The following is an 11844-nucleotide window of genomic DNA, read 5'->3' as shown; positions in this document are numbered from 1 at the left end:
CTAATGCCCTCAGCAGAAAGCCAGAACTTATGTCCTTGGGCTCTAGGGGGATGAAGGTCAGGACTGTCTGTTCAGTGATGTCCCTGGTCCACAACCTTTACTTTCTCCTCCTCCTCCTCCTCCTCCTCCTCCTCTTCCTGCTCCTCCAGGTCCCCCCTCCCCCTCCCCATCCCCCTCCCCCTCCTCCTTCATCTCCTCCTCCTCCATCTCCTCCTCCTCCTCCTCCATCTCCTCCATCTCCTCCTCCCCCATCTCTTCCTCCTCCATCTCCTCCTCCTCCTCCTCTTCCTCCTCCTCCTCTTCCAGTCCACAGTAAGGACTTAACCCTTTGATTGAAGTCATAAATGATATTGGGATGAAGAGGTTCTGAGAACTTCTACCTGTAGCAGGCCTGTGGGAGAGGACCAGACTGGGACCAGAGTGTCCCCAGCCAGCAAAGGAGTCAAGCTGGTGGACAAACTGCACACTTTCCATATAGGGGGGGTCACAGGAACCAGCTTAAATCCCAGCAATTCACCACTACACATGCCAGTGAGCCTCAAACTTCTCGCATTGGCGGAAGCCCTTCCCTGGGTCTTGCTCCATGACAGTCGCAGACCCATGTCTCTCCCTGTGGGACACGACATTTGCGGTTGTGTATTAATTGCTTTTTTAAAATCATGAATGCTGTCTGCAGCAGCACCATGTGTGAGTGTATATGTAATGTCTTTCTCATTTGGAGATGGGGCCAGATAGGTTTTTGAAGAAAGTCGGCCCAGTACCTGAAACGGAGAGAAAGTTCCACCGGCTTTAACGGTGCTCCCCTGTTCATCCATCACCAACGTGCTGTGCTATGAAAAACAAACACACTGATTGGATGTGCTTCTCATGACCGCAGAAATGCCTGGAGGACTTGCATGGGAAGGAAAAGTTGGCTGGATGCGCCTTCTTCCAATTCTTAAGGGTGCAGGGTCTGGGGTGGAGAGGAAAGTAATCATTAATGGGGCTCAGTAATCATTAATGGAGCACTTACTGTATACAGCATCCCTGGGCTGGATGCTACAGTAAACAAGTCAAGGTAGCCCAGGACTGAGCTCTGATGGGGGACATAGGCAGCTCTGGGGTGAAGCTGTGTTATCCAGCCTGGGGGATCAAAGAAGGGGAGCTAAAGGATGAAGAAGGCAATCAAGATGTGAGACACAGAGCAGGGATGAACCATGGGGACCTGAGTTTGAATCCCATAAACCATGTAAGCAGCAGGCATGGCGGTGTGTGCCTGGAACCCCAGTGTTGGAGAGGAGGAGATAGGAGGGTTCCCGGGGCTCACTGGCTAGACAGCCCAGCAAATCAATGAGCTCCAGGTTTAGGGAGACCCTGCTCAAAGATGGAGAGGGACTGAGGAGGACACCTGATGTCAACCTCTGGCCTCCACAAGCACACACGGGAGTACAGAGTGTGTGAGAACTCCTGGACAGAGAAGTGAGGAGCGTGGTGTCATAGGATTTATTTCTGCCTCCTCAAGACAATGGAGCCAGAGGAGACTTTAGACCACAGAGTGACTGGGATTTGCTAAAAAATCATCTTGGGGAGCTGGGAAGCTGACCCGGGTTCAGTTCCCAGCACCCACATGGCGGCTAACAACCATTTGTAACTCCAGTTCCAGGGGGATCTGACACCCTTTTCTGGCCTCTGTAGGCATTGCACATATGTGGTGCACTTACATACATGCTGGTAAAATGCACAACATAAAAAAAATTTATCTTGGCAGAGTTATCATATGGCCCAACAAATTCCAGTCGTTACAGGTCGAACCAAAGTGATGGAAGCAGGTACTGAAACAGAGGTTGCATCATTTAGAATACTAAACAGTTGGAAACAGCCTAGGGGTCCACATAGGAATAAATGAGTAAGCATGCTGTTGTCCATTGTGTGGTGGAATATTATTCAGCCATGAAGATTATGGTGAAATGTGGATGAGCCTTAAGGACAGTGTGTTCACTGATAGAAGCTGCTGGGCCACAAATAAATACTTTATGAACCAAGTTACACAAGGCCCCTAGAGACGCAAACTCTTCACCACAGAAGGGTGTGTACCAGGGACTGAGATGAGGGGACTGGATGGGGAACCTTTAACGGTTAGTTTCTATTTGGGGTCATGAACAATTTTCAGAAGCAGAGACTGGTGGGACAAGCATGTGACCCCAACTACTAGGAAGGCTGAGGTAGGAGGATCAGGAGTTCAAGGGCAGACAGGGCGCTGAGATGCTGTCTTAAAAGTAAAACAGCCTGGCCTGATGGTGCACACCTTTAATTCCAGCACTCAGGAGGCAGAGGTGGGCAAAGGTTTATCTGTGAGATCATCATCAGCCTGGTTTACATAACAAGTGAGTTTCAGGCCAGCTGAGGTTACAGGGAGAGCCTGTCTCAAGACCAGAAAAAAAGTGAAAGAGGTCTAGCTAGGGGCCTGGTTCAGGGGCAGAATGACAGCCTCGAGTCCTCCAGTGAGGGGCTGGGGCCCAATTCTGCTCCTTGGGGATGGCCTGGGAACCAGTAAGGACCAAGCGGCTGCCGCCTGGGGTCATTCACACACCTTCCAAATGCACAAGTCTCCCCGACCACTTGACCAGTCCCCAGGCGGGCACCCCAAGTACGCTCCACTTCCTCCCCTGGAACAGATTGCGACGACACCAGGTAAACCCACTCCATCTCCTGGGCATCCTCCACGTGCTTGGCTTACAAGGCGCAGATGTAATACCTGCTTTTAAATTCAATTAAGTCAGCCTCCGTTCTACTTCAGGAATACATTACGCAGCCGGAGACAGGAGGGAAAGGAAAGGGGAAAACAGGCACAAAACACAACGCAGACCTATTTAGAGATCTCCCGCTAAATGGATTTTAATTCTCTCGATTTATCAGAGTTCAGAGGAGCGGGTGACAAGTGCAGTCACTGAACATCCGCAAACTCAGTTTCAGTCCGGTGGAAGGGAGGGTGGGCGGAGCTCCTGTCCTGACACTGACTTCCAGTGTGAGCAGTCTGCCCGGCCTGGGGCTGGGTGTGAATCCTAAAGTGTCCACTTACTGCTGTGCTGCCTCAGGTCACGTGAACGCCCTCCCTGGGCTTTGGTCTCTTCATCTGTAAGGAATGAGGACCAGACCCAGCTCAGAAGACCCTGGGGAACAGGACCTGGGTTAGTCAGGAGCAGCCAGGCTCTATGGAGCAACATCTGGGAGCACAGTGAGCTCTGGGTGAAGATTGGGAAGATACTGGCAATGGCGATGATGGTGGTGGTGGTAGTGGTGGTGATGATGATGATGGTGGTGATGGTGATGATGATGTTGATGATGATGTGATGATGATGGTGGTGGTAATGATGATGATGATGGTGATGGTGATGATGGTGATGATGGTGATGGTGATGGTGGTGGTGATGATGATGGTGATGCTGGTGATGATGATGATGGTGGTGATGGTGATGATGGTGATGATGATGATGGTGATGGTGGTGGTGATGATGATGTGATGATGGTGATGGTGATGGTGGTGATGGTGATGATGGTGATGATGATGATGGTGATGGTGATGGTGGTGGTGATGATGATGGTGATGATGATGATGGTGGTGATGATGATGGTGATGGTGATGATTAAGGAGAGAAGACATTGCATAGGTAACAAGGCCAGGCAGGTCTGGGAGAGTCAGAAATACCAGACAGGATTAGATTCCTTTCCAGAAGAACAAGCCCTCCTTGTCTTGAATGCTTGCTGCCCATGCCCCATGCCATCAGTCAGAGAGGGCACAACCATGGCCTGGGCCACCAGAGCAGAGCCCGGTGTCATTCTCAGGAGCCACCATTTAGCCTTGAATGTCATGGGCAGGAAGGAAGTGCCACCCTGGCCCCACGTCTGGGCAGACCGGCAGAGACAGTCCAGTCTCCTGCATCACACCCAGGGAACGCCGGCTGCGGAAAATGAGGCCTGGAAAGGGACAGCTTTGTCTCCGTCCCCTAGGGACTCTGGCTGAGCATCCAGGTGGAGTCTTGGTTTCACTATTCATGTGGAGGTGGGAAGAGAAGTGGGGGACCCCGTTCCCAGAGGTGAGGCCCCGGGTGGGGTTCCTTCTGTAGAAATTGGGACCTGAGTGCAAAGACTGGGGAGACTGGGGTGAGAACGGGGAGGAGTCAGGAAGGAGAAGAAAACGAGCTTCCCCAGGAGCGTGGAGGGAGGACCAAGGAGGTAAATGACCAGGAAGAGTGGAGGGCAGGGAGGGCGGGAAGGAGCACCCACCATGTCCCTAATTACAGCAGGAACATTCCGTTTTAGACACAGCAAAATAAAGACGCAGCAGAGCCTTCTCCATTAACCTAATGGCTGTTAGTCAATCATTTCAAAAGGGGGCTTCTGGCAGCTGCAGTACCCCACCCCCCAAAAAGATGGAGGACAGTGACTGGGTGGAGTTGGGGGGTGGTGCTGACAGCTTCCCACACACAGCCTTGAATGCCATAGTAAAAAGATTCAGTTTGTTTTTGTTTTGTTTTTGTTTTTTGAGACAGGGTCTCCCTGTAGCCCCAGCTGTCCTAGAACTCACTATGTAGACCAGGCTGGCCTGGAACTCACAGAGATCCACCTGCCTCAGCCTCCTAAGGGCACCACCATGCCCCTTGAGACTCAACTTTTGAGGGTAATGGGGAGTCATTGAGGGTCCACAGCAGATAAGTTCAGATGAACGCTCCAGAAACATATCCCTGGCTACGGGGGTGGGTTTCAGGGGTCAAGCTAAGATCTTTCACTGATTCAGAAATAATAACTTTGCCAGCAGGATGTGCCTGCACTGAGAGGTCCCAACCTGGTGTGGGAGGTGAGATGTGTGTGGAGAGGTGATTGCTCAATCACCACAGGGTCCACCTGACCCTCCTGCTCTGGGACAGTGGAAAGCTGAGGACCTGGTGACTCAGGACTGGGTGCCCCTGCCACAGCAGCAGCACTGGGTCACTGCCTAGTGTATACCTCACCAGCTACTGTCTCCTGGAGTCATTTATTCATTCTTTTTGGTGTGGAGCTCCGGGAGCAGGTCACTGCTCTTGCTCGGTGAGAAAAGCAGCAGGGAGGAGCCCATGACCCACTTCCTTCAACCCAGTTCACCGAGAATAAAATGTTAACTTCATCATCAACTTCCTGAGAGGACGGAGTCAGCTCCCTCCTTCCCTCTGCCCACAGCCCTCAGTGGCTCCCACCTCCTTAAGCCTCCGCACCCTATCCACCTGTCTCTACTCTTCACTCCCTCTGGTCTGGCCACAAGTGCCTCCTGTTTGCTCCTCCAACACGCCAGGCTCTCTCCTAGCCCAGGGCCTTTGCCGTGTCCTCTGCCCTAGAACTTTTGCACAGGTGTCCTCTGCCCCAGGGCCTTTGCACAGCTGTGTCCTCTGCCCCAGGGCCTTTGTACAGCCGTGTCCTCTTGCCCCATACCTTTGCACGGCTGTTTCCTCTGCCTCAGGTGTGTCTCTTTGCAGTCTCTTTGCAGAATTTAGGGGCTTTGAGAGGGAGGTAATAAATGGTCCCTGCGAGGTGGGGCTCCTAATTTAGCTGCAGCGGGGTTACCTATATCTCCTTTTTGATCCCCCCAGGTTGGTTCTCCAAGGCCAGGCGAGGGGCCCAAGTCTAGCGACACTGAGTTGGTGGGGACCCGCGGCGATGACTCAGATCTTTGGACGCTGAGGTTCCCATTTCTTCCCTCCTCTGCCAAGACCCTCCTCATGAGCCCAGCGCCCGCCCAGCAGGACCCTCAGCCAATGGCAGGGCTTCCCGATGAGGTAATGCCCCAGCTCCGCGTCCTCATTGGCCAGTCTGAGGGAAGGCGGGGCCCAGCTGGCGAGGGTGTTCCCCGCACAGCCCCCTACGCCAGCTACCTGCGTTCTCCGGCTTTACCTGGCGGCCCCTAACGCCCCTCCGAGCCCCAAGGCCTGACAAGACCGGAGAGGCCTGGACTCGCCCAATTCCACTATTTTATGTTTAAATTTGGAATTTTGGAGACAAAAAAAATTTTGAGGGTCTCAAGTAGCCCATGCTGGCCTCGATTTCACTATGTAGCGGAGGATGACCCTAAACTCCTGATCTTCCTGTCTTCACCTCCCCAATGCTGGGTTGACAAGGCATGCGTCAACATGCGCTGACCTAGTGTGCATTTATCGAGATCCTACTGTGTGCCAGCTCACCACCCAAGCCGCCAAGCCAGGCCAGTTGTGTATTTATTGAGCACCTACAGTGTGCCAGTGTTCTACCCACAGTGGGATTACAGTAGGGGCAAAATCAGAACGGGGTCTCCGTCCCTCTGAGGAGGTTGACAAGGGAATGGGTTGGGGATGAATGGTGGGAGGGAGGATGAACGGTGGACTTGGCAGCCGGGGCCTGCAGCTCGCTCCTTCCCTCAGTCCCCCAAGCCCAGGGCTCCTCCTCTCCTCCCAGTCACACCCCTTGAGCCGGTGGAGGACGAGTCTTCCAGTTAGTCCCCTGCCCCTCCCCGGCCACTATTCTCATGGAAATGTTCTCTTAAATTTACCCCAGGCAGTGGGGAGGACCGGAGGGGGTTGCCCAAGGCTTAACTCTCCTTGAAGAGGGGCAATTTCCATGTCCCCGATGGCGTTCCATCCCCAAGGAAAGATGAATCTGGCCTTTATTTGAAATTTATATTTTATTTTATTATTGCATTTTAAGCAAAGCATGGTGACAAGCCTTTAATCCCAGCACTCAAGAGTGGAGGTAGGCAGATTGCTGTAAATTCGAGGCCAGCCTGGTCTACATAGCAAGCTCCAGGCCAGCTGGGGTTAGAGGGGGATGCTGTCTCAAAAATAAACAAATAAAATTGTATTTTGCATTTATTTATTTTTTTTAATATTTTATGGCCAGGCGTGGTGGCGCACACCTTTAATCCCAGCACTTGGGAGGCAGAGGCAGGCCGATCTCTGTGAGTTTGAGGCCAGCCTGGTCTACATAGTGAGTTCCAGGACAGCTGGGGCTACAAAGAGACCCTGTCTCAAAAAGACCAAAAAAAAAATATATTTTATTACATTTTTATTATTTATTGAAGGAGTGAGCTGCAACTCGGCAGAGGGGAACTTGTGCGGTTAGTTTTTTATTTTACTTTAAAATTTTAAAATTTTATTAATAATAATAATTGTTGTTGTTTTATTCTTTGTTTTGTCTAGGCTGGCCTCCATCTCACAGAGATCTGCCTCCTGAGTGCTGGGATTAAAGTTGTGTGCCACCGTGCCAGGCAATTTCCTTTTGTTTTTAAATGTATATAAGTGTTTGCCTGCATGTATGTAAGTGCACCATGTGGGTGCTGGGAACTGAACCCAGGTCCTCTCCAAGAGCAGCCGGTGCTCTTAACTACTGAGCTGGCTCTCCAGACCCAAGTTTGTTGTTTTTTGAGACAGGGTCTCCAATTCCCCATGTAGCTCAGGATGATTCTGAAGTCCTGATCCTCCTGCCTTCATCACCTGAGTGCTGGGATGACAGGCTTGTGCCACCATGCCTGGCTTCTGCAGTGCTGGGGATGAACCAAAGCCTTATGTAGGGTGGGAAGAGTTCTGTCCACTGAGCTACAGCCCCAGGCCCAGCTTTTCCCACCGAGTAAGTAGAGCGGTGCAGCTCCAGCGTTCGAATCTGTTTCCTTGGACACAGCACAAGGCCTCTGAGAGTCCTCCAAGAACCTACAGTCTCGGGATGCACTACTTTTCCTTTTGACACCTGCATGGTATTCCACGCTGGCAGAGCCTGGTGTGCTTATGTGGTCCTGGCTGGTGGACTTTGAATTATTTCCTGGGTTTAGGCGTTGGAAAGACTTGACACATAGGCGTCTGGGGCAGACATATGCTGTCTGTTCTAGGGTAAATACCTGCGAGTTGGTGCTGGGGGCTCTGCTAGGTCTGTTTTCTTTTACTTTGGGAGAGACTGCAAAGCGCTTCACAGAGTGGCTGGAGCAGCAGCCACAGAGGAAAGCCGGCTGGCATTTTTGGAGCCCATGTTTCCCTCCTTTGGATCTGCTGTAGTGAGGCGTCATTTAAGGATATACTTAGATGCATTGTGACACGTGCATTGCATCCTGGATCCGCCGCCAGCACCGGCAGCCCCGTAAACTCCCTCGGGCCATGTGTTTCCCACTTGCACACAGAGAAGTCTCACTCTTGTTTTCTGTGTTTCTCCTGGTACGTTGAAATAGTCAAGTTGCCTCCAGGTTGCCCCCTCCCCACGTCTCTCCTCCCAGCAGCCGCCAGGGGGTCCCAGAGAGCACCAGCAGCTCCCTCGCTTGTAGCCATTTGCGCGGTAGGGCAGTGTCCCTCTGTCCCAGGGCCTTTGCAGGGCCGTGTCCTCTGCCCTGGGGCCATTGCGCATGCCCACCCTGTGCCAATTCAAGTTAGGCAGTAGCTGTGTATACTCAGTAAAGACTCCTAACAATGAAAAAACCGTGAATTCACAAAGGCAGGGATAAACCGGCCTTACTATCCTGCAGCCTGGATGTGGACACATAGAAATATATTGGGGAGGAGGGGAACAGCCCCAATTCCTGTTGCCCCCGCTCTGCCTGTAATTATTCTGTTGACAAGACTCAGGATCCCGAGCTCGCCAAGGTGGAATCCGAGAAGGACGCTTCCCTTTAGCGTTGCTGACAGCTCATTTGTGGGAAGTTTAATTACAGGCGGCGTTAATTAACTGGCAGAGCGCTGGGTGAGGAAGGCGGCCATCTGTTCCTAAGATGTCCTCCACTTCTGGGCCTGCCTGGGAGGAGCCAAGGAGCCAGGGACAGGACAGAGAGAGCAGGGAGACCCGCAGGGATCCCAGCCTTTGAACCGGCTTCTAGAAGCTGTGGTCTCTGCTGACCATTGGGAACAACAGTAGCAGTTTCTGGATTCTGCCTATCAAGGTTGTGTCACTAGGAGCAGAGGGCATGGGACAGAGGACGGTAAGCAGGCTCCGTGCTTGGCCCACTTTAGAGAGGGCAGGCATCTGCCCAGGGCAGCCAGGAGATGGGCTTTTCTGGATTCAGATTCCAGCTTAGTGCTTTCAGAGTCGTGAGTCCCAGAGCAAGTTGCATAACCTCTCTATACCTAACTTGGTTGGGGTTTGGTTTTTTGTTTTTTGTGGGGGTTTTTTGGTCCTTTTCAGACAGGGTCTCCCTGTAGCCCCAGCTGTCCTGGAACTCACTATGTAGACCAGGCTGGCCTCGAACTCACAGAGATCCACCTGCCTCTGCCTCCCGAGTGCTGGGATTAAAGGCATGTGCCATCACGCCCGGCTTTTTAATTAATTTATTTTTAAATTTACGTGTGTGTTTTGCCGGTGTGTATGTGAGTGCACCCGTGTCTGCAGCGTCCTTTGAGGCAGAAGATGGCGTCAGATTCCCTGGAACTGGAGTTATGGTTGGTTGTTACCTGCCATGGTGCTGGGAACCAAACCTGGGTCCTCTGTAAGAGTAGCCCAAGTTCTCACCCAGGGTCATGTGTCTGTAATTCCAGCACTTGGGAGACAGGCAGGAGGATCACCCAGCTCAGAGTCCAGCCTCCAGGAGTGTTTGTTGATAGAAAAATGAGTGAATGCCCATAATTCACCTCAACTGGGTGATTTTGCCCTCAAACGCCCAGGTCCTGCCTCCACCTGGGCCGGTGGGCCGAGCTGTTTAGGGGGCAGCAGAGCCACAGCGCCCTGGAGCTTCCACACTTGCCGTGCCCATTCCTGCGGGGGGTACCTCCACCCAACTTTTCCTACTCAGGCTCGCAGCTCCCTAAGGGCCCCCAAGCCCCTTTCTTGGGGCTTCCCCAACCCTGGCTGTCCCGATCCTTCAGCCCGTGGTCTTTGAGGGCTGAGATCTCGGGGCCCCTGCCTCTCAGCATAGACAAGGGGCATAGTGGGTGTTGCCTGTGGGGCCCGAGTTCACATCCTGCTCTGGTCCTTTTAGTCTCTGCCATCCTGGCCATTAGCAGCTCCCTCGAAGACTCAGTTTCCCTTTTTGGAAAACAAGGGTGTCCCAGGAATCTGACCTGGAGCCCAAGCAAGGCTGGATGCCTGGAAGAGCATGGTCTGGTGCCCAGGATGCTGAAGGGTTCAACAGCAGCCCCTGTGGTCCCTGCGACCCCGATCTGCTGAGCCTCAGTTTCCCCATCTGTCCCCCTCCCCCGCCTAAGCAAATACAGATGGGGTGCTGCCTGGCTGGGCAGGAAGGGGCCCCCACTGGTGCTTTGCAGTGGGGGACGGTAGCCGAGGCGGGGGTGGCGGGCTGGAACTGTTGGCTTCAAGCAGCTGGGGTTCCTTGGCAGTCGTGGTTCCTGGAGGCGGCTGGAGATGCGCCCGGGCCTGGCATTGGTGGGGAAGGAGGCGGGGCAAGGAGGCTGAGACCCGACAGAAGACCCCTTGCTTACAGAAGGCTGAGGCGCATGTGGAGGCTGAGAACCCCGTGTGCTCTTATTAAGCACCTGCTGGACACAGTAGCGACTGCTCACCCGCCAGCTGGGTGTAGGAGATGCTGCCTCCAAGACACAGGTCCTGATCAACAGTAACAGAACCAGGCAAGTCACTTAGTCAATCAACCAACACCAACCACACTGCCCCTATCCCCAGGCCTTTGCACATCCTCTGAAATCACCCAGCATCCTTAGAAAGACTGGTAGGGGGGCTGGAGAGATGGCTCAGCAGTTAAGAGCACTGGTTGTTCTTGCAGAAGACCCGGGTTCGAATCCCAGAACCCACATGGCAGCTAACAACTGTGTGTAACTCCAGTCCCAGGTGATCCGACAGCCTCTTCTGACCTCCACAGTCATTGCAGGACACGGGTGCACTGACCTATGTGCAGGCAATACACGCATACACATAAAAAAAAAATAAGCTGGGCGTGGTGGCGCAGGCCTGTAGTCCCAGCACTCGGGAGGCAGAGGCAGGCAGATCTCTGTGAGTTCAAGGCCAGCCTGGTCTACATAGTGAGTTCCAGGACAGCTGGGTCTTACAGGGAGACCCTACTTCAAAAAGACCAAAAATAATAAAATAATAATAATAATAATGATAAATAAAATATTTTTAAAAAATAAGAAAAAGAAAGACTGGTAGGGTGGATGTCACCTGCGTTACAGACGAGGAAACTGAGGCTGAGAGAGGTGGAGCAGTGCAGTGTACTCTCTGGGCCTCAGTCCCAACCTCCACCTCCCAAAGGGGGAGCAGACCGGTATGGGGGCTCACTTACTCAACAAACACACGGAGCGGGCTGTGGGTGGGTCTGGGTGGCCCGCTCAGGATCTGTTTGCAACACCCGGCAATGAACAGAGCCCCGCTTTCTAGCTAAGCAGCGGCTTTCAGGTTCAAACGCGTTTTATTGCAGCAACAACCCCGCCTGTCCCCCCGCCCCGTGCACCCCAGAACCGAGACGGGGGCGGTCTCAGGAGGGCTCTGGGAACCCCTCGGAGGATGTCACGTTCTCGGAGCCACCCGACGACGTGGCGCTGGAGCAGCTGGAGGGCCCGGGCCCGACCAGCAGATGCAGCCTGCGCAGGCGCAGCCGAGCCTGGATGGACCAGACGGGCGTCCGGCGTCCGGGCAGCGACGCGTCGTCGTCGGCGAGGCTGTCGGCGGTGCTGCTGGAGCCGTCCCAAGTGCTGGCCACCGACCGCTTGCACAGCGGGCAGCAGCGCCGCGCGGCGCGCGAGAACCAGGGGTCGAGGCAGCGGCGGTGGTAGGCGTGCGAGCAGGGCAGGACCTTCAGCTGCTCGCCCTCCTCGTAGTCGTCCAGGCAGATGGCGCACCTGTCTCCGAGCCGCGTGAACGTCCGCACCTCCGCCCGCCCGCGCGTCTGCGTCTTCGCCTCCGTTCCGCGGCGGCGCCAGGCGC

The 11844-nt window shown here is 53.7% G+C and overlaps 1 protein-coding gene across 1 annotated transcript in view; it reads right to left on the bottom strand.

Moving 5' to 3' along the window:
• Positions 1-11395: 11395 nt before the first annotated feature.
• Znrf4 (zinc and ring finger 4) overlaps positions 11396-11844 on the bottom strand; it is a 939-nt gene continuing 490 nt past the window's right edge. Inside the window, exon 2 of the mRNA XM_008837242.1 lies at positions 11396-11838. Coding sequence (XP_008835464.1) covers positions 11396-11838 — 443 coding nt within the window. The remainder of the gene's footprint in view (positions 11839-11844) is intronic.

This window comes from Nannospalax galili, unplaced genomic scaffold, assembly GCF_000622305.1.
Source record: "Nannospalax galili isolate Female #2095 unplaced genomic scaffold, S.galili_v1.0 scaffold77, whole genome shotgun sequence".
NCBI lineage: Eukaryota > Metazoa > Chordata > Mammalia > Rodentia > Spalacidae > Nannospalax > Nannospalax galili.
The sequence above is the reverse complement of the archived record's forward strand: the minus strand, read 5'-3'. Positions and strand labels throughout refer to the sequence as shown.